This window comes from Populus nigra, chromosome 14 (genome assembly GCF_951802175.1).
Source record: "Populus nigra chromosome 14, ddPopNigr1.1, whole genome shotgun sequence".
Lineage (NCBI taxonomy): Eukaryota > Viridiplantae > Streptophyta > Magnoliopsida > Malpighiales > Salicaceae > Populus > Populus nigra.
Window position 1 is genome coordinate 11,376,552 of NC_084865.1, and position 23,608 is coordinate 11,400,159.

At 30.2% G+C, this 23,608-nt stretch overlaps 2 protein-coding genes across 4 annotated transcripts; both read left to right on the top strand.

Annotated features, from left to right (window-relative positions):
* Positions 1-921: 921 nt before the first annotated feature.
* Positions 922-2,290, top strand: LOC133672427 (uncharacterized). Of its 2 annotated transcripts, none has more exons than XM_062092834.1 (2): positions 922-1,469; positions 1,837-2,290. In XM_062092834.1, the coding sequence occupies exons 1-2, from the start codon at positions 1,028-1,030 to the stop codon at positions 1,923-1,925; spliced, it is 531 nt and encodes a 176-aa protein (XP_061948818.1). In that variant the 5' UTR covers positions 922-1,027; the 3' UTR covers positions 1,926-2,290. The 2 variants fall into 2 exon arrangements, with proteins under 2 accessions (XP_061948818.1, XP_061948817.1); XM_062092833.1 differs by having other exon boundaries at positions 923-1,496.
* A 12,405-nt stretch (positions 2,291-14,695) lies between these two features.
* Positions 14,696-17,643, top strand: LOC133672381 (heat shock factor protein HSF24). Of its 2 annotated transcripts, XM_062092778.1 has the most exons (3): positions 14,696-15,109; positions 15,181-15,477; positions 16,668-17,643. In XM_062092778.1, the coding sequence occupies exons 2-3, from the start codon at positions 15,274-15,276 to the stop codon at positions 17,319-17,321; spliced, it is 858 nt and encodes a 285-aa protein (XP_061948762.1). In that variant the 5' UTR covers positions 14,696-15,109; positions 15,181-15,273; the 3' UTR covers positions 17,322-17,643. The 2 variants fall into 2 exon arrangements, with proteins under 2 accessions (XP_061948762.1, XP_061948761.1); XM_062092777.1 differs by having other exon boundaries at positions 14,696-15,477.
* The last annotated feature ends 5,965 nt before the right edge of the window (positions 17,644-23,608 follow it).

Sequence of the window (23,608 nt, forward strand, 5' to 3'; positions counted from 1 at the left end):
GTGGAACTACTCAGCAAATCAAGTAACTATAGCTATCAACAAGAGGAAAATCAGGAGGAAGATTAGGAAGACTAACGGATCTGATCTGATCTACCTCACGTCTTCTGCTGAATTTTAAATGTTGATAAGATTTTCTGTTAAGATTATTATGCTGTATTCAAACTCTATAAAGAGTAACCTTGTATCTGTAACATTCAGGTGTGAAAAATATATTTTCTACTTCACTGTTTTCTTTATTCTACAGTGAGAAAAAAAAGAGATCCTATTTAAAAAAAATGAAATTTATAGTATTTCTAGAATTATTAAAACATTAAGCAATAAAATTTTTTTATATTAAAAAAATAAAGAATGATTTTTACTGGTATTCTGAAATTATAAAGTTTTACTTATTTTCAAAGTTATGATGCAAAATATAATATTTGAAAAATTAATTGTAAAATAAGTAAAAAAAAAATCCAAGGGAATGGTCATAATAACTTTCCTTTAAACATATGATATGTTTAATACCAAATACAAGATAATATTTTGTATAATTTTTCTATGATATAATTAAATATGGAAAAAATAATTTATCTTCTCAAATTTTTTCTTAGGAAATCAATGAAACATAAGTACACATTGTCGTAGATAATTGCTTACATATACTCTGAAAAGCATCCACGCACCCTTCAAAAAAGAAAATCAAGACATATTTTCTTGCTGGTTACTCTTGATGAATTTTTCAAAGAAGCAAACAGAAATTAATTTAATTGTTTCACCTTCCAAGAAACCAAACAAGCGATCAAAACTTCTAAAATAAATCAAAATCAAAACTTTTAAAAAAAGTAAAAGACAACTCATCATGACATAGACCAACCAAAACCGAGTCCCTACTAGACCCCACCACCACCTCATCCCCATATAACCCACCAAACTTTCCCATTAGCCTCCGTCTAAAAAAATTCCAATAGCCATAGGGCTCTCTAAACCACTGGCCGGCAAGGTCGGAGGACCTCCGACGCTGCATCCCATTTCTGGGGCTGTGCCCATGTCCCTCCCCAACCCCCACCCGCCTCGACCACCACCACCACCACCATCGCCTCCAGAAGAACAAATAGAATATCGACCACCCATACGAAAACAACAACAAAATCACCGACTACTAGGACCGTCTCCACTTTACAAACAACATTCATGGTCACCTGATATTCACAGGGATGAGGCATGGCTAAGGAGGAAAGGAAGCTATAAGAAAAAGAAAAGCAAAAGCGTTACTGATGAAGATCTTGATGAGCTTAAAGGTTGTATTGAGTTAGGTTTTGGGTTTGACTCTCCAGAAATGGATCGACGTTTGTCTGATACTTTTCCTGCTTTGGAACTTTATTATGCTGTTAACAAAAACTACTATGATCATTCCGCCTCCAAGCCTGTAGTCACTGCTACGCCGTCTTCGTCCACGGCGTCTGATTGTGACTCACCGTCTCCCCTAGGTAGCCCTCACACCATTTTTGGTCCAGGTATTTTTAGCATATATATTATTAGCATATATATTCTTATCATAGAATTTGACCGAAACACTTTTACTATATTTTAACAAATGACTCAAACTTGAGACCTGTTTCATTAGCTGTTTTTGATTTAATGATATGCTTTGTTTGGAAAAATACATCAAGATAAGGATACCGTAATTAGCACAGAAAAAAAAGGATAAGTTAAGAATCTTGGCATTTTTTTTGGCCAGATGAACATAGAAATATTGGGTTTTTTTTTTCCAATGAAATGCTTTGTTGTATTTAAATGCAGACCAAAGTTTTTTTTTTTCTTAATTTGATGTGCTTGTTTCTTGTACGTACGTAGGTGAAAATCCACAGACGGTGAAGACGAGATTAAGGCAGTGGGCACAGGTGGTTGCCTGTTCCGTGCGGCAAAGTTCAAGTTCAAGCTGATATGTATTAATGGGAATTAAATGGAAATTAATCAAACTAGAGTTGACCAAACATCGTTTTCAATGCTCCAACTTGTTTAATATGATATTGATTCCCATCGACCTACTCTCTTTGTTTGGTTAGAGATATTTTAAAGAGAAAATCACGATCTGAAAAGACCTCACTCCCCCACTGTAAGAATATATGAAAATCAACTTGGTGCTGCTGCTGCTGCTGGATTGACTTTGTCTTCAGTTTTGTTATCTAATGCTTTGATTTGGGCGTTGATGGATGCCTGTTTGTTTTAATTTGTTGTTTAGGTCGGGCCGTTTAGGTTCATGTATGAAAATCCTAATGAAAAAGTCTACAGAAGTTTTGTGTCTCAACGCGTTTTTTTACTTTAAAAAGTGAAAATTAAGGAAACATGGAGCATAAAGGTCCTTCTTCATCTATCACTTTTTATGGGAATGGGGTTTTCCCGAATGAGAATCCGTTTAACTTGGTGGATACAGCTTGCTTTCTTTGATGGGTTGCAATCATTTTCTTTCGTGAAAGGCAAGGTATAATAGTTTCTCATTTTTTAGTAAAAAGTTTGTGTGTTCTGTGTGCTTTGGACCGAATTAGGCTCTTGGAAAGGAGAAAAGGTGTTCCTTCGTTGCATGTCCTCCTAGTCTGAGGAACTTGCAGGGCAATTCAATGGAATTGTGGTGTAGTGGTGTTCTTTTAATTATTGAATTTCCCATTTCCAAATCTGTAGATGGACGTGTTGAGCTTAATTTCTCCAAGAAAAGGGATTAATCAAGTCAAATTCCTTTCGCAATCAGTATAATTCATGTACACTAAAACCAGGGGTGGATTGCATCCAAGAAATTTGCTCAACGGATTAAAACAAGATCCATTTAGTTTGAGATTTCATATTTCAAAAAAAAAAATTAATAGGATATTTAAACAGTAAAAAAGTTCTTTGTCCTCGATTGATTAATACGAGAATGATAATGACCCCGTGAAAAATACTAAATAGCCCCTAATTGCTAGTTAAATAATTTTGCTTGAAAAGAGTAAAATGATCCTTACAATGTTATAATTTATAGTCATTATTAGAAAATTGATAAATACAAACGGATACACTGACATAATATTTTTATAGGTAAATTAAGGTGAACTTTTCCGATTAAATATTTCCTCGTAATATCTATCGATAAACACCAACAAAAATATTTTATTGGTATATACCGATAGCATTACAGTGAAAAAAAAAAGAACAAAAAACCAAAAAGTATAATAACGTGTCATTTTTACAGAAAAATTACCAATAAATTTTAATTTGTTGATTAAATCTATCTATAATGTTTAATTTATAACCTGACAAGTGACCCTCCTCTCTCTCTTCCCCATTTCTTCTTCTTCCTCCTCCATTTTTCTCAACTTCTTCTTACCTTTTCCTCTGCAACTTCTTCTCTCCTCCTCCCAAATCTTCATTTTTCTTTCTCTTCTCTCTTTCCTTCTCTCATAAACTTATTATTTTCTCTTCTCCTCCACATGCAAGGATATCTTCTCCTTCTCTTCTTCTTTTGGTATTCAACATAATGTTCAAAAACAATTTTCTCTTCTTGAGCTCAAGAAAACTCACAAGGATATTAAGGTAAGATTCTTCTTTTTCCTTCTCTTTTTTTATGTTTTTTTTGTGTTTTATTTTTTATTTATATTTTATATTTTATGTTATTAATAATTGTATAAATGTTAATAAATTTTTTTTAAAAAAAAATTTCTATTCTTTAATGATAGTATATAGATTGTTGGGATTTTTTAATTTTGTTTTTAATTTTTCTATTATTTAATGATTGTATAAATGTTGTTAGATTTTTTTAAAATTGGTTTTTAGATTTTTCTGCTCTTTAATGATTGTATATAGATTGTTGAGATTTTTAATTTTTTTTAATTTTCTATTATTTAACGATTGTATAAATGTTGTTAGATTTTTTTTAAATTGGTTTTTAGATTTTTCTGCTCTTTAATGATTGTATATAGATTGTTGGGATTTTTTAATTTTTCTATTATTTAACGATGGTATAAATGTTGTTAGATTTTTTTTAAATTGGTTTTTAGATTTTTCTGCTCTTTAATGATTGTATATAGATTGTTGGGGTTTTTTTATTTTTTCTATTATTTAATGATTGTATAAATGTTGTTAGATTTTTTTTAAAATTGGTTTTTAGATTTTTCTGCTCTTTAATGATTGTATATAGATTATTGAAATTTTTATTTTTTTATGTTCTTTAATGATTGTATAAATTTTGTTGGAATTTTTTTAATTGTTTTGTTATTTCATGAAAAATAAAAATTATTTAAAAATAAAAAAAATAAAAAAAATAGTATCCATCATAAATAAAAAAAATGAAATACAAAATAGATAAGATAATAGTTAGGATAAATGAATAGTTTTTAATGTGAAATATTGATACTATAATCCTTTAATGTGTTTATATTTACGTAATATGATCATTTCGCAAATAGCTATAGCAAAGTTAATTGAAAATTTGGTTAAATTAATATAATTAAAATTATTCGATTGACATAGATTAAAATAAAATCAACTGGTTTGTAACAATCCAATTTAAATTGTTATGTATTTATAAGTTTAAAAATTTTGGATAGTCTTCTATATAGGGAAGATGTTGCCGATTGTTTTTTAAAATATAAATGATTTACAGTACCTAAACCCTTTAATATGTGTAGATGCTTAGGAAAAAATCAATAGCACGTCGTATGAATAGGATCGCTACTAGTTCTTCTAGCAGTGATTCAAATGACCATGAGTTGTTAGGTGTTGACCAAGAACAAACAATTCAAACACAGGCATCCACTCACGACACGAGCTCGACGCGTGCAATATTATCAGGTCGAGGGGGGTCCCTTCATAGTGAGATCCATTTACCATGAAGTATCAAGCTTAGTAGAAGAACGATATTTTAATGTAAGTTTGTTTTCCCTTCACATCAACATGTTAATAATTAAAAAATAATAATTTCAATTAACGAATTCAATTTCAAGCTTATAAACATTGAGGCTGTCAGAACCATAACATCAACGATGATTTAAAAATTCTGGTAGTGAGTGCGATAAGTCTAGCGATACAATGACACAATGATGGCTTTATGGTAGCCCTTCTAAGTGCTTGTGCAACAGATGGAATGGGGAAGGTTTATGCTCTATGTAATGTTCCAAATACTACAGGAAAACCATGTCGATTACCTAATTCAATTCAATGTCAAATGAGAACTTAAAACTACTATCGTAATCTCCAATTCAGCCCAAAAATAAAATGTAATTTCCGACTCCAAATGCTTTAAACTGCTGGTATTTGTGCCAGTACGTGGACTGAAATGAGCAATATCTTCGCCAAGATATATACAAAGTGAAGTACACCATCTTAAATGGTGTCTCCTTTTCTAAGATGTAAAGAACATAGAAATCTCGATGAAAATTACAGTTCATTGATTAAAGGACAGCTGCTGCTGCTGCTGCTGCCGCTGGCGCTGCTGCTGCTGCTTTAAAAAGGATGCTTCATGAATTGGGATGACAGGTGCGAACATAAAAGAAGAAGCGATGAATTTATCCAGTGCTGACAACTATCACTGGGCCAGAAAATAGGAATTTCCAACCAGATTTGAGTCCCTTGTGGGTCTATATGGACCCGGTTCGGCTGGTAATCAATGAGTACTTCAATGGGCTGATTATGACTTTTCATAAAGCAAATCATGTAGCCCATTAACCAGCATCCGTTGCTAGGCTCCACAGCTTATCATACAATAGTTAATTCTAGTCCTCTCTAATTGTAGCTTAAAGAAAGGAAAGTCTCAGGTTTGTCCCCATCTTTGCGCCGATTCTCAATTGGATCCTCAATGTTTCAAAAAGATTCAGAATTAGATCTCTTCGTCCAAATTCATTAATGTTATTCATTTACAGCACTTATTTCATGAGATAAAATGGCATTTTTTTTTACTTCCCTAAAGTAAATTGACATTTTTTTGTAAGAAATACACAATGATTTTAGAATGAAGAAATCGATCGAGAATTTCTGATAAGATACGAACTTAATAGAGAAATTAATAATAAATTGGGGACTAATATGAGGTTTTCCCCCTAAAGTTAAGGACCTATAAGCTTAGTCAACAAATGTGTACTATTCTTGTCTAAAGTATGCATGAATCCGATTTTTTTTCCTCTCCTTTTTCACACTCTTAAATTCTAGAGAAGGATGGTTCCTGAATTTCAATTAAAGAAAACAAAATTGCCCACAAATCTTGTCTGTCTTTGTTATGATGATGGTTTGTGCCATTGACAAATCTTTTTATTATTATTACAAAGATACGACTCGAATACGGAATCTCTTGAGATAAAAAAGTAATTATATTATGGCTTAGTAATTATTTTTATTAATATCGATGTTCGTACCAATTTGTGTATATTTTAATTAATTTAAATGATTATATAAATCTCCAGTAATCAATATATTAATAACCATGGGGCTTACTTTGTTACTCATGAAACTCTATTTTTAATGTTTAAGATTCAGTTGTATGTATTTGATTTGGAGATGTGATTAATTTTTTTTTTAAGATATAATATTTGTAAAACATAAACTAAATCTCACATAAAAAAAAAATATATATTTTATATATATATATATATATAAAAACCACAAACGCCTTGAAGAAAACAAGATTACTTTAGCTGGCACCTAACAGCTTATCAAATACCATTGCTTTTAATATGCACTAATTAGGGCATCTTCAATGACAAAATTAGCCATTTGAAAATGGAGGAAAGAGATGAAGAATTCTTTCTTCCTTGGGCTATTAATTTAAGATTTTGCCCATTTTTTAACCCTTTCCTCCTATACATTTGAGGACTTATGTAGGCTTCGTTTGGTCTTATTATTCCTGTAAGTTAAATAATCATTGTTGTTGAAGGCACAAACACTGAAAGTGATAGTTGTATTAATAAAAACTAATAAATGTTTAATTTCGATTTTTTTTTGTATGCCGTTAAATTTAAAACTAATCATCGAGTATATAATTAAACTATTTAATTATATATATATATATATATATATATATATATATATATATATATATATATATATATATAGTTCCCAAACACAAGGGAAAGGAGAATAAAAGGGTGAGAAATTAAGAGGGAGACACATGGGCCCACAATTATCTGACATTGAGGTCCAGAAGCATCCCAGGGAGCCCATTCATTCACATTATCAGCTGGCTTTTCAAACTTAATTTGGAAGTTGCCTGAGAAAATGATGTGTTCATTTCATAATAATAATAATAAATTAATAATATAGATAGCTCCTCCTCCTTGGCATAATTCACCGCCCACAGAAAAAATACCGTTTTTCAGCTTTAAAAAAAAACCATCTACATAGTCAACCTATATCGTATACAAGGAGATATAAGCTTTTTTAAAAGCTTTTATGCATTTATTTTATTTTATTTTATTTATTTTGACTAAGATAATAACTTGATTCCGGAAGTATCTTCAAGGCAATACCATCAAGTTTGAATACCTTTTTTTCTTCAAGTCATAATGTTTTCTTGACCATATTTGCATTGTTTACTGGGTATTCAGATATTTGTTTCCAAGTATTTTTTATTTAAAATATATATATTTATTTATTTTTAATATTAATAAATCAATTTTAAAAAGAGAGAGAGAGAGAGAGAGAGAGAGCGCCGAACTCCCCTCTACGTATATACACTGGCCAGTTCATTTGGAGGGCTTAATTATGCCTCCTTCTCTACTTATAGAGAAAGTTATTAGAGTGGTGCTCTTCGACTTGTAACTGAAGAAACATGTTGTCCTCTTTTCATGTAATCTTGTCTTGTAATAAAGAGAAAAATATACAATTCTTTTTCACTAATTAAAAATGGATGGAGTGATATAGGGGGTGAGAACACATGTAAAGCCTCTCCCCAGGCTTACTTTTAAAAGCTGAAGGAACTTCTTGACTGTAGAAAAGAGATAGCTGCATATCTTCGTGGTGAAGTCTACTCAATTAATGCTGTTGAATTCTTTTTTTTCCTAGCAAATATGGTTTGAATTCTCGTACCTCGCAGTTCTTGCTCGCTTGAATCATGACTTGTGATCTTCAAGCTTCCCCAGAGAAGTCAAGAGACTGGAAAATCAAATCCATTGATCTTGTGCTTCGCATTGAAGCGAGTTGCTTAATTCATGGTGCTTGCAGAAGACAAGCTGACCTCACTAATAATCGTGCTAGCTAGTGTATTTGTTCATATCATAAGAACACACCCCTTAGAAGACAAGGATATAAACATGGATTAATCTTTAGTTTTTTTTCTTCAAACTTAGATTATATAATATTACAGTACATGAACATACACGTTGACTAGCTGCATGCGTTCAACATTTATCTCTCAAGTATATAGCTAAGTACTGCGCGCAATTTGATACACGGCTTTGATCAATTCCTCTTCCCCGCTTGGCAACTTAATTTCCTACATTTTAATAAGAATAATTCAAAATCTTAAAATAACCCATCTTAATTTCTTCGTGAGATTTAAAATTTTCACCGGCAATGCCCGTTTGGCTTAAGATTGATGTGATCGTGAAGAAGTATGAAGGCCTTGTTTGTCACCACTTTTCCTAAAAAGTAGTTTTCAAGTTTCCTGATGTTCGATGAATTATAGAAAACTAGTTTCCAACGAAAAAATATTTTCCACTAGAAAAGTGTTTTTTTTTTTAATTCTAGAAATACTTTTTTTAGCACATAAAATAAACCTCTTATAAATACACCTTCCACAAATCTCTCTCTTTCCACACCCTCATACAAAATAAACTCTTAGTTAATACCATTAACTAATTTAGCATTAATTTTTTAAAAAAATATTTTGAAGTTTTAAAAATGAAATTTACTTCAAAAATATCTAACAAGATTATATGTCTATAATATTATATTTAAAATACTTATATTATATGTATATTTATAAGATATATATAAATATATGATATAATAAAAAAATCTACAATTAAACGTTTTATATCTCATTTTTTATTGTAAATAATCAAATAGTTACATTCAATGTTATATATATATATATATATTAGATAAACTTGAAAATCTTACTAAAGAACTTCTTTCGAAAATCCTTCTTTCTTTCCTTCGTAACAAAAATAAATTTTAAAAATGTAAAATACGTGGCTTGCTGGTCAGAGTTTGACAGAAGAGAATGTAGAGAAAGAAAATCAAAGTCAGATTAGAAGTAGAATAGATGCATGATATGCTTGGATAAATTAATTCCAGACATTTGTGCGATCACGATACTACTTGGCAGGCTTCGTTCGCTTCACGGCATCACAAGCATGCATCACATCAAGGAAAAATGAAGGCAATTTGTCAATCAATTAAAAAAAAGTTGTGCTGATGGGGGCAAATATTTGCTGCTATTGATATTAATATTAATATTTATTGGATAATTCAGATTAAGGTTGCAATTGGGCTAATTTTATGTAATTTAATTCTTTTTTTTATTAAGTCTAATACCCTCTGCGACAAGGAATCAATCTGGCCACTAGCCCATCTTAGTTTTCTTAAACCAATAGATTTAGAAAAAACAAAAACAAAAAAGCAATTAAATGCATTTAATTAATCTTGAAATTTTCTATGCAACGCAATTTGGGGGGAAAAACAAGGAGATCTTCCTAACAAATTAGTAAAGAAACTGTAATTTCTAAACCAGAGACAGAAGATATTTATGTTATATGCATGAATGAAACTTTGTAATGCAAATCTCCCTAACAAATTAGTGGAGAGTTGACGATTAGAGTGGAATGAAGGGTGACAAAGTGATTGTGCTAAAAGAGAATGGAGCAGATTATTAATTGCTATCACCATTCAACTTGATATAATTATATACCAGCTATTTTACATGTGTTTTTTCTTTTCACGGGCTGAATAAACTTTTTTAATAAAAAAAATAAATATACAAACTTTTTCAACGGTTTTTTAATATAAAAATTTGCAATCATTAGTTGAGATGCTTACACGTCCATCTAATTAGTTAAATTGATATTTGATCAAGAAATAATTAAAATTAAAATATTTGATCTCATAACACGGGTCATGTACTCAGTTATGTTTAATAATTTTATTTCTTAAAATAAACTTTTATTTTATCAAATGATTATATATGTCAATAAAAGGTTAAAAAAATTATCAACGAAAACAAATTGAACAAAACTACGAGGCTCAATTATAAAATAATCCAATATTGAATTGGCGAAATTGAAAAAAAAATAATTCAAAATCAATCTAATATTGAAGAATAAAATAAAAAAAATATCAATTTAAAAAAATCAACAAAGTAAATTCAACAAAGAATAACAAATTAAAAAAATCAAGATAACATTTATAGAAAACTAATAAATAAAAACAGCAGAGCCTAATCTCTAAATGAATAAATGTTGAAGTATAAAATTAAAAAAACATGAGTTTAAAAAAAATATCTCCTTAACAAACCTTATAAACTTGGATTAATCTCTAAAACTCACAACTCATGAAATTTAAGACTCAAGTTCAATCAAGAAACTCAATTCCAAATCAATTTAATATTGAACGATAAAACATAAAAAAATATCAAATTAAAAACAATAACAATTAAAAGAATGAGGAATCATATTTGATAGGAAAAAAAATAAAGTATGATGAAATTATATATAAAAAATAACTTTAAAATGTATCTAAAAAAATAAAAATCAAAATAATTAAGACAAAAAGTGAAAGATGAAAAATATAAGAGAGATAAAATTGAAAAGGTTTTCAAAATTTATAAATTATTTAAAAACAAATATGCACCAAATCTAAATAAATTAAAAATTAAATGGTTGCTTAGTATGAAAATTAATAGGAGAAGAGAAAAGAGAGAGAAAAAAAATCCATCAATACGGATAATTATTAACTGAAGATAGCACTAATTATCCTAAAAATATACAATATGCATGCTTCTAGCCCATTTGAAAAAAATAAACTGCATATAAATATCATACCTATCAAGATCAATGTTTTTTTTCTTTTCTTTAAAGTATATAAATTACACATATTAAATCAGTGTTAATTTTAAATTTTGATTGAAAGATAAAAATATCCCTAACTTGATTTTCTTGTTTACTTTTCAAATTTCTATTTATTTTTTTCTCTCATTTTCCTATTCTATCACTCCTGTCTCTTTCTCCTCTACCTTCCTTATCTCTCCACCTTCCCTCACCTAACCCTAATTTGAAATTAAAACTATCAATTTATTAATTCTACTACTTCTCTAATTCCCCCCCGCCATTGTGATGGTAGAGAGGAGGGATGAAAAACAGAGGACAATGACTTCTGACTGGCGTGAGTGTTCGATGTGGTGAGAGAAAGAGGATGGCATGATTTTTACAGTAGAATAACACTAAGTTTGTTTTTATGTTTTAAAAATTTTTTATTTTGAATTATTTTTTATATTTTTAAATTATTTTAATATATTAATATTAAAAGTATTTTTCTTGTTTAGCTATAAGTTGGGCTTTGTGGGTGCATGATTTTGCTAGTACTAATGCCTCGTTTGATGTATAGCTGATTGTCATTGCTTGCCGTCACTAAATCAATGATTGGTGTAAGGTCTAGGCTATTGTTCATGAGGGATTTTCCAATGTTTTAGCTCCATGCCATCCATAATTAATTGAGATTGTTGAAATAGTTTGGTGAAGATTTTAATATAATTTATTTAGTTTTTTTATATTATGAATTTAATTGGGAAAGATGAACATGTAGAATTGATGGACAAGGAAAAGGATGCGGAAATCATAAAGGCATTTTGGATATTAACAATTATAAAAATAGACTTGTTATGTTTTTTTTATGGTTCAAGTTTAAGAATTTTTTATTCAATATATAATAGTATGTAAAATATAATTTTTTTAAAATATGAAGAGAGTATTACAACACTCAAAACACACGAGGTTCAGGCTCTATTTGAAACGTGATGAAAATTATATTCTCTTAAACTGTGAATTTTTTTTATTTAAAATGAATTTTTTATATATTTTTTCATATTATTTTAATGTGCTGATGTTAAAAATAATTTTTTTTATTTTAATACATATCTAAATAAAAAACACTTTAAATCACCTTCACCACCACAATTTCAAACACACCTCAAACGCATGTTAGGATAATCAAGGGCAATTTCGCATTGGACAGGAGACATATTTTCAAAGCCGGTGAATTTGGGAGTAGTAGTTGACGACTTTTGTAGTTTAGGAATTTGATTTTCATGCCTCGAGTGGCTGCTTTTCCAACAATTTATTGCTTGATTAATTAATTAATTAATTCAAACTTCAGCGAAACTTGGTTCCATGATAAGCTGCTCAATCAAGGAAGAAGTTTTTGCTGGTCTCTAAACCTACCCCACTGGCCTAACATTAAAATAGGTGGTCTCCATGACGTGGAATCTCTAATTATTTAATACCTTCGAGAGCAAGTTTAGTATTTTAATATTCTTTGTTTTTTAAAATATTTTTTTATTTTAAAATATATTAACATAACAATTTAAAAAAATATTTTTAATATTAGCATATTAAAATAATCTAAAAATAATTTAAAACAATTATTTAAAAAAAAAACGATAGCATCATAAAAATATACACCGTGTGAAAAGTGAAAAGGTTGAATTGCTAACGATGGCATTCAATCGCACGGCAGAGGCCATTCATTCTCCTCTCTCGTTTGAATTCAAAGAGTTATTTAAAAAATAATAATTAAAATACCGGTTTTCATTATCAAAAGCCATAAACCTCCTAAATTGGAAGTTAAGTATTAAAATTAGGAAAAAATTATCAAACTGTTTTACGGTCCACGTCACAAAAATAAAAACAGTAAAGGGTTTGCTACATAAATACTATTGCACCTACTTTTATTTTTCTTATTTAGATGTATACCGGTTTATAATGTCATGGTATAGCATGGCTCATATATAAAAATATTGAAAATAATATTTCGTGTAAAAAATTATTTGATATTATTATTAAACTTGATCTAGTAAATTAATTTTAAAATTTATTAACTCGATTTCTTACCTAGTCTAAAATTAAAATTAAATAGTATAAAAAATATTATAACGTGATCCAGTTAATTTAATAGATTCAAAGATAACTTGAAAGACTAGTAAAACACGTGATTTAGCTTTAAAACAAATTTAAGGTAAATTTTTTTTAATATTGTTGGAAAAGTAGCCACTCAAGACTCAAAAATATTGAATTTTTTTCAAAATCATAGCTACATTGCTAAACAAGTCGTAAAAAAGCTATGGTTTCAACCTCTCTCTTTCATTATTCATTTCAACAATGAAAGGGATGGTTTTTTTTTAATTTTAATTTTTTTTTTTAATTTTTTAATTTTTTATTATTTAATATTTATTTGATTTTAATATTTTTCATAAATAATTTTAATTTCCTTTCTATAATATTATTATAGTCTTAAATAAATGTCAACATTTAGTTTGTACTTGGTTTAACGAGCATTTATTTTTATTATCGTATAATTAAATATAAAATATATTTTTAAACTTAGTGGAATCTATAATTTGAATCATGGATTTGATGAGTTCAATTATAAAATCTGAGTTGATTCAATATCCTTTCTTCGCAATATTAAAAAAAAGTTCATTTTCATTTTTTTAAGTCAATCCATTTTTTTGCCGGTTATCAAAGTTATCTTTGAATTCTTCAACTCGACTGGATCACGTAATGATAATTTTTATGTAATTTAATTTTAATCACAGGCTAGATAAAAAGTTGAGTCAAGAAATTTTAAAATTAATATGTTAGACTAGATTTAATAATAATATTAAATAATTCTTGAATTTTTTTTTATTTGAGCCACGGTATACCGCAAACTTATAAATCAATATACATCCAAGTAAGGAACATAAAAGTTGGTGCAATAGTATTTATTTATTTATGTAGCGAACCCTATACTGTTTTTATTTTTGTGATGTCGACTGTAAAGCAGTTTGATATGTTTTCCCTAATTTTAGTAAGTAATTTCTTCGACAACTCAGGGAATATCCCATTTCACCACTCCAACTCACAAATCACAATAACTCAAGGTTATTTTTTTATTTTTTTAAATAACTCTTTGAATTCAAAGAGTTATTGAACGCGGAGGCTGATTCCATCATCAGCAGTTCAACCTTTTCAGGCTGCGGCATGGTGGTGTTTTTGAAAAAAAAAAAAATTTAAATTAATTATTTTATATTGTTGAATAGTTGTAATGTTTTAATATAAAAAAATATTATAAAAAATAAACAATTATCTCAATATAAAACGGTATGTTAATCACCCAGCTAAAGGAGGAAAGTAAGCAGGGAATTTGCCAATATAAACAGAAGAGTGGCTAAAATAACGAAGAAAAGAAGCCCCCTTATTTGGAATAAACGTTAGGCGTGGAAAATAAACGGACAAAAAGAAGTTTTTTCCTAACCCCATTTTCTTGCCGTTCTGAAGAAAAGTACCCGCCAAGGAGCCATCATCCAAGTGTTGATCTTAGATAATTGAACATTTCTATTAGTACAATTTAGAAATGTATTAGAAGCTTCCCTCGAAGAAACAATGGGACACCACCACCACCGTTTTTTATTTTTTTTTAATTCCTCTTTCTCTCTTAAAAGCGTGTTATTTTGTTTGTTTGCATCTCTCTCTCTCTCTCTCTCTCTCCCCCCCCTTTGTGTTTATACTGTTATAATATTACTGCAGCTTTGAAAGAGTATTGAAGTGGGCTTTTCTTTGTTTTCTTTAACACGAGTGTTTGGTTTCTCAAAATTTCTAGAACCTGCGTCACTTTCTATGGCGCCTTTCCCCTTTATAAGAGTCCCGTGCACGAAACCAAGAAGTTAAATAATTCTCTAAGAAGGTGCTTTAGAGGGAAGTTATGGTCTTGGGTTTGTGGATTCTTACAAAAAAAACCATAGGTCTCATCTTGGTAATCAAGAACATCCATGGAAGCAGATAGGCTGAAACTGTTCAACAATCTTGTTAGCTCTAAGTTCTTTCTTTCTGGATTCTATTGCTGGGACTGGGAATTCTTGACTGCTCTTTTGCTTTTTAGTTGCTCTGTCTAAAGTGAACTACGCCCCAACAAGGTAATATAGGATTTGTTCTTTAATTTTTCCTCTTTTTTTTTTTCCAGTACTTACGGCATAAGTGCACATAGGAAGGGGGATCTTCGCTCTTTTCTGGGGTAGATTAGATATAGGTTTTTGGAGATCTTCGTAGGGGTTTGGTGAGAGGGGTAGATTTGGAAGAAATGGCGCAGAGGTCGGCTCCGGCGCCGTTTTTGACGAAGACCTACCAGCTGGTGGATGATCCAAGCACTGATGATGTGATATCATGGAATGAAACCGGCACAACCTTTGTTGTGTGGAAAACTGCTGATTTTGCCAAGGACTTGCTTCCTAACTATTTCAAACACAACAACTTCTCTAGCTTTGTTCGCCAGCTCAATACCTATGTAAGTTATTTACTTGCCATCATTCTTGTCTTTTTTACTCTTCTTTTAGCTCTTATTTCCATCATTTCTTGCTTGCAAGTGTATGATTTATTGGCTTATCTAATGTTGTTTAGAAACCCCTTTTTGTTGTCTTCGTTGACCGATTCATCTTCTTTTTCTGGAAGAAAAACCATGCGTGCAATTTCTTTGCACCTTCATGTCCGCTTTACTTGATTTTTTTTTTTGTTTGGTGGGTGGAGGGGTATTCTTCTTTTTTGCTACATGAAAACGATGACTTAAGATCGATTCCTTGATCTTCCTGCCAGCCTAAGGTCGATTGTACCCGTGCTTAAACCGAGAAACTAGCATTAGGTGAAGGACATGATGGTCTTTCTGTCTCTGGTCATTTTTCAGCATGTGTGTGGAGGCAGCTACATAGTGGGGCCGTAAGTTCAGCAAGGTAGAGAGTTGTAGGAGAAATTAAATTAAGTTAAATCAAGGTTTAAAATGCCCATGGAGGTCCCTCTATGTATAGATATTTCAAATTAGATCCCCAAAAGTCATTAACTTGGGTTGACTTTCATCAATAACTTTGCTTTCATAAAAATAAAATAATAAGAACGGTTTATTATTTAGAAACAATAAAGGATTGCAAGTATGAGTTCTTTATATTTAGGAAGGCTATTTGTTAATTAAGTGAAGAGAAACTTTGGTAGATATAGGGTTAAGGTACCCTTTGCCGTGGTCCTTATAAGATGTGGACATGCGTCTTTAATATTAATATTAAAAATAAATTATAAAAAATTATTATTTTAATTTATTTTGAAACAAAAAAATATTATGAAAAATAACTATTCCACGAAATAACTAAATCTCAATTAAAATAATAATATAAATGTTTTAATAATAATAGTATCATAACCATGGGAGCAATTATTGAACTAATCCAATTGCGTGTGGAAAATTAACCTTTCTGGAAGTTCGTTTTCATATCTCAACCAAGATTTTCCCTGTTGGCTGCGCCGATTTTATTTCCCACCGAACTACATTATGTGGGCCACGTGTCTCCTAGTTTTTTCCACATCGCCTTTCCTTTTTCAACTTTGACGGTACCGAAGAAACCTGCATGTGTTTATCCGCTTCCTTTTTTTCTTAAAATTGGTTGCCGATGGAATTTTCTTTGTTTCTAATTATTTTTTACTGTTTTTCAGGGCTTTAGAAAAATCGTGCCAGACAAATGGGAATTCGCCAACGAGAACTTCCGGCGAGGACAGAAGGAGCTCCTCGCTGAGATCCGCCGCCGAAAGACAGCGGCTGCGTCTCCGACAACCCAAACCTCGCCTGCCGGAAAATCCGGAGGCGCATCCTCTTCGTCCAACTCCGGAGAGGACCTGGGGTCCACGTCAACGTCATCACCGGATTCGAAGAACCCGGGGTCGGTCGAAACTGCGGCGACACAAGTCGCCGACTTATCGATCGAGAACGAGCAGTTGAAGAAAGACAACGACGTCCTGAGCAGTGAACTCGAGCAAGCTAAGAAACAATGTGGGGAGTTGATTAATTTTTTGACGAAGTATGTCAAGGTGAGCCCTGATCAAATCAATCGCATCATTGGATGTGGTGGGTCCACGTGTAATGGTGAGGCCGATGTTGGCGATAATCAAAGTGAAGATGATGATGATGATGAAAATACTAGCGATGATACTGACCATGATGATACCGATCATGATGGTGACGGTGGGGAAGGGGGGGGCTTGAAATTGTTTGGGGTTTTGTTGAAGTGTCAAAACAAGAAAAAGAGGGGCCGTGATGAGAAAATGGGGCTTGGGGGGGGCCGTGCAAAGGAAATCAAGATCTGTAATTGAAGAAATCGGTGGTGTGCATGGTCAAGGAACGTGCGCCGCCTGAAGCTGATCGTTTTTAGCCGTAAAAGGAGTAGACAGAAGGATCTACTTCACTGTTATTATAATAGAAGTAGTAGTCTGCGGTTGTAATTGTGATTAGTGTAATAATAAGGATGGAATGGTAATGTATAATCTAGGTGGGGGTTGAAGACCGAAGGAAAATGGGTCTGCAACCCCCTCTTCTCTTCTTTCAAGTTTGCACTGCGAAGATGGATTTTGTCTCTACATAATAACCTAATTTCCTTTGTGATTAAAAGTGCTGTCATCAATGATTTGATTGTTAGTTTTATTGTTCTTCTGAGAAATTAATGTTATTGCTCCAACTAAAGGAGTTAGAAGAAGAAGAAGAAGAAGGAGATCAAATTACGATGATGTAAGGGATTTGGGCCGTCGCTGGCAAACGAAGATGGCGTGAAGGAGATGACAAGGTTTCTTTGGAAAAGAAGGCGGAATGTCCAGCAAGGAGGGTTGACTGAAAACAAGTATGAATTGGTCAGTGGAGATGCTGCCTTTTGCAATGTGGACGAGGCAAGGACGCGTCTGACAGCTCATCAGGGCCATGGCAGCGTGTCAGTGGGAAGAAAATCTTTGGTTTAATTCAAGGTTATCAATTTCATTTTGGTTAGTTTTTTTTGTTTTTTATTAAAACAATAAATTTTGGTTTTGAAATATTGTAGTGTTTCGTTATAGGATTACGTGATATATATATATATATTAAAATCTAAAAATAAATTACATTTAAATTATGCCATATAAACACAATATTAAATATCTAAATATAATTTTAAAATTTTAAACATTCTTAAATAATATATTTTAAAATTTAAAAAAATTTTAAATAATAAAAAGTTAAAGACTAAAATTTAACTTCAACTATTTCAACATAAATAAAATGCTAAAATATTAAGAAAATAAAAGGTTTTAATATAAAAAAAAATATGAATACGTGTGTGTATATAATATCAATGTTAATAAAAATAGTAATAATTAATTATTTTTAATATTATGATTAATATGATAATATTAATATTTTATCTTTGTTAAATCTTTAAATTGTAACGAACAAAAATCAAATCACACTTCGTAGACTTATTCTGTTGTACTCTAATCCATTTCCCCATTTAGAATGGATGAATTCAAAGAATAGCTGGTTTTTTCCATTGAGCATATATATTATTCTTAACAATTAATATATTATTCTTAACAATTAATAAATTATGAATGCAATTTCAATTTGGATACCTCACCGCACTTTATGTCCTGCTAGTTTTTGCCCAAATATAAAATCTTAGTCTATAACAAAGATTAAATGCTCATAATACATTTGTAATTAATAGTCAAGGATACCAAGTTGTTTATATAAAGATAAAACCATAAGTTATCTTCATTAACACAGTGATTGTGTCAAACACATCATTATTACAATTCAGAACTTAAAAATCTTCTGAATTTACTTTTTTTTAAACTTCCTTGACAAAATGCACAAGATTCTAACATTGTGTTTCTATATAGAATTATGAGTGTCAAATGTTAAACATGTAATGGTTGACTTTATCAGAAATGAAAGAGATAATAGTAGAGCTATAAAAATTACACATCATTCACTAAAAGCTTCCTCAAATCTTTTAATCTACTATTGGCAATCATCTCCAAGAAGTGGCCTTCTTCTCAAGTTACTTCTGGCTCTATTGTATCACTATAAGATGCAAAAGTGATGGTAATTTAATAATATCAGAACTTAAATTTGTCAAAATTTTATTAAAAATGAAAAGGGTAAGGAAATTAGAAACATGGTATGAAGTATGCTTACTTTGTTCCTTTTTCTAAAATGGTATGAAGTATACCGGCATTCCAGCCATAATAGAAAAAAATCGACAACTTTGAATTATTCTTTTTTTTTTTTGTTATTGTGCAAGGTTAGTTATCCTAGATCAAATTCAAATTTGGATAAAGTCCATTCAAGACTTAAACATAGTGTTTCAATTATCTAAGTAGAAATTTATTTTATCTTAGAATGGTTATGAAGTTAATTTTAGTCCCTTCGAAGCTCAGACTATTTTAAAATAGTCCATAAAATTTTCTTTATTTTTTATGATGTTGTAAGGCTTAATTTTTATTCAATAAAATAATGAATTTTCTTCACTTTTCTATTACAAATTTCAAGAATTGTTATAATTTGTTATCAAAGCCTACGAACCATGATCAAGAATACCATAATATCACAATTGATAAAGGTAGTAGTTAGCATGAAGCAACAATACGAGGAACAACAACAAAATCAACAAACCTAACAATGAGTTTTTGAAGACTTAATGTAATAATTACAACATATATCTCCTAATAGGAGTCAAATCACAAAAACTTTAAGGAAAAAGCTTATAAAATCCCCACCAAATACCCTTTTCTAAAAGACTAAAAACAATTAACTTAAAAGCAATGAAATTAGATTTTAATGATCTTGTTGTTATCCATTTTAGGACCTTACATAAAAAATTAGAAGAAAAAAAGAAAATACAAAAAAATTGAAAAATATTGGAGGAAAATAAAAAAAATATTAGTAAGAAGAATATGCTAGAACGCTGAGGAAATTACTGAAGACTGGTTAAGGAAGATCAAAATATACAAGATTGAAAAAATTAAAAATATATTTTCAACTGATGAAAGCCCTATTAATAAAGGAAAATTCAATTTGAGGAGGGATTCAAAATTGGATATTCAAGAACTCAATTAGAATTTTTCAAACTTTAATTGAATTTATTGAGGGCTTAATTACAAGAAAAATTAATTTTTGAAGTATAGGTTGTAATCGGAAGAGATTAAAGTCAGGGGGTTGAATTGTAATTTTTAAGAGTTAATTTAGTCAAATCAAGGGCTTAATTGCATAAATATTAAAGTTTGAGGGGGCAATTAAAGACTTAATTGAAAAAAATCTAAAACCAAGAACAAAACTAGAAAAAACGCGTGAATGTAGAGCCTGAAATTGATCAAATCTGGGGTCAAATTGAAGAAATTGAAAGTTTATTGATCAATTAAGGGTCAAAATGCATAAATTTAGAACCAATGACTAAAATTAAAAATGCAATCAATATAAGGGCTAACAATTGAGTTTGATAGGGGTGAAATTGCATGAAATTAATAGTTTGGAGGCAATTATGAATACAATTAAAAGCAATTGAAAGAATAAGAACTCAATTAAAATTTGCCAAATCCGAAATTAAAAACCATAAACAATGCATCGTTCAGATTGAATTATGAGAAGATGAGTGAAACGTTGTTTAGTCAACAGAGTCTGTTTTAACAGTTTTGGCTAATCGAATTGTCAACTTCAAACGCATGAATGTAGATTTACTTATCTCAAATTGAGCAATGTTGGATACAAATAAAATGTATGAATCTCCTCTACCAACTTCTGGTGGTCTCAGGTGACAATAATGCCATAATTACTCCAATAAAGTCTCGAAAGTGTCGCAACTTAGTTAGCATTGATGAAACCACCGTGCAAAAACTGATGTGCTTTTCATGTGTTCATACTCAAAGAATTCTCAATGGGCTCTAATCTAGGGTCTACAACCTTTCCATCAAGATCAAGAGGTCAGAAATGGATTTAAGATCTCCCAAAATCCTATAAATACTTCCCTTAAGATTAAAGTTGTAAGGGAGAAAGGAGGAAAGAAAGAGAAAAAAGAAGGAAAATATTCATAAGAAACTTAAAAAAAATATTTAGGAGCCTAATATAAAGATTTTCTAAGCTTTGAAAAGATAATAGATTGGTGACAAATATAACTTTCTAAAGAAAAACAAAAGAGAAAGTGGTTGTTCTAGGTATATTTTCTAATCCAAAAGCAGGTCATTATGGCCTCCTTGAGGTGTTTATTTATTTATTTTTATTTTATATTTATGTTTACAAGTATAGAAAAAAGGTTTGGAATGCTCAACAAATAATGTTGTATTCATCTTTTCAATGTTATGTTATGTTTTGTTTTGTTTTATTTGCTAAAGTTTTTATAATTTTTTTGATGTTTTTTATATAATAATGTTACTGTTTCAGTTTATAATAATAATAATAATGTTATTGTTTCATTTTTTATATAATAATGTTGTTTTAGTTTTTGTTTAACTTAAGCAATGCATGCTTAAGCAAGAATGTTCTTCTTGATTATGCTAGCTCTGTTCATTACCCAAATAAGTTTAGAAAACCAACTTTAAATCCATATTGCATGAACATGTAATGTGTTTTTAAGTTGGTAGTTTTTGAATTTGTTACCTCATGCATGATTTAGATATTTTAATGTTATTTGTTACTTTTTTTAGATTCAAACATGTTTATTTATGGTAGTGTGACTTATTAGGTTAAAGAAAGCATGCTTTAGAAGAAAAAAAACACTATTTTCTGGTCTTGAGAGTGGCTACCTTTGCTGGGTTTATGGCTGGGTTTCTGAGTTTTTTCTTCGTGTTCTTAGGAAATCATTGTCTTAGACCTTTGATTCATATCATGTTTGATCATTTCTTTGCACAAACACCTTTGATATGCATGATTAATAGATAATCTAGTGTTTATTTACATCAATAACATGTTTTTGGCAGGTTTTAATCCTAGAATTTTGGTTTTGAACTTAAATTTATTTTGACAAAAATCGTGATGTTTTAGTGATAATTGAAGTGAATGGATACTAGATTATTAATCCTCACATGATTTCTAACATGTATGTGCCTTTATTTTGACCGTATTTGATCGGATTTGGAACCCATGTTGTTCAGTTCATGTTCAATGTTCTTTATTTTTTTTGTGGTTGATCTGTTTTGTTCATAAATTTTTTAATTTTTATGTTTTTTAGGTGTTTAATCTATTTTCTTTACTTTTGTTTTGTTTTTGGGCTGTTTTTTTGGTTAAATCAAGATTTTTTGTTTGGTTTATGGTTGAATCATAAATTTTAGGTCAACTCGGTTGGGTTAACTTAGTCGGATCATATTGGGTCAAAGGTTCAAGATTTGGTTTGGTTTCCTATATTTTTGTTAAAGGTTTTTTTTTTAAGGTATGTTTGGCAACCAATATCTCTACTATTAGAAATGAAGATTGAAAAAGTTATAAAGGAATTATAAGGACCAGGAACCATTCAACCCAATCAAAGTCCCTTTTTCTTATTTTTATGAGAAAAATTGATTGATCATGGAGGATATGTGTCGATTACTTAGCCCTTAATAAAGAGATAATAAAGGATAAATTTCAAATTCTTGTAGTGGAAGAATTATTAGATGAATTATGTGGATCTTAATAGTTCTTTAAACTAGACCTAAGGTTTAGTTACTATTAGATTAGAATAAAACCAAAGGACATCCTAAAAATATCTTTTAAAACTCATGAAGGCTATTTCGAGTTCCTTATCATGCCATTCAGGTTAACCAATGCCTCTACCACATTTTAGAATTGAAAAACAACACCTAGATAATCTAAGAAATGTTTTAGAAATCTTAGTCCAACATAAATTATTTGCTAAAATATAACAATACAAGTTTACACGAAGGGAAGTGGAGTATTTGAGCCATTTTGTTTTGAGGGAAAAAGTAAAATTTGATTCTAAAAAGATAAAAGGCCATGGTTAAATGGCCTAGGCCTAGTAACATCAAATACCTTTATGGGTTTTTTAGGTTTAACGAGTTATTATAAATGATTCATTAAAAGATATAGGTTCATTGCAAGCTAACTGATTAAGCTCATTAAAAAAAGGATTTCAGTTGGAATGAGAAGGTTGAGGAGACTTTTATGGCCTTGAAAGATGTAGTTATGAGCCCATTATTTTTTTATCTAATCTAATTTCACTAAACTTTTTATAGTAGAATGTGATGCCTCTAAGAAAGGGACAATAAGAGTTCTAATGCAAAAGGGCAGACCTATTGCCTATTTTAATAAAGACCTAAAAGGTAAAAAGTTAACTCGTTAACTTATAAAGAAGAGCTTTGTGCCATAGTAATAACAGTTCAAATGTGAAGACCTTACTTATTAGGACATTAATCCAAATTAAAATAGATCAACAATGCCTAAAATATATGTTAGAATAAAAGATAGGGACCCCATCCTAGTAGAAATGGATTACAAATTATTTAGGTATGAATTTGCGATAGAATAAAAGGCAAGTAAGGAAAACCTAGTGGCTGATGCCTTATCTAGAAAACATAGGGGGGAAATTAAAAGAGAAATTTGGGCTATTACAGTACCCTTAGTAAAGTGGATAGATGAACTTAAGGTTACT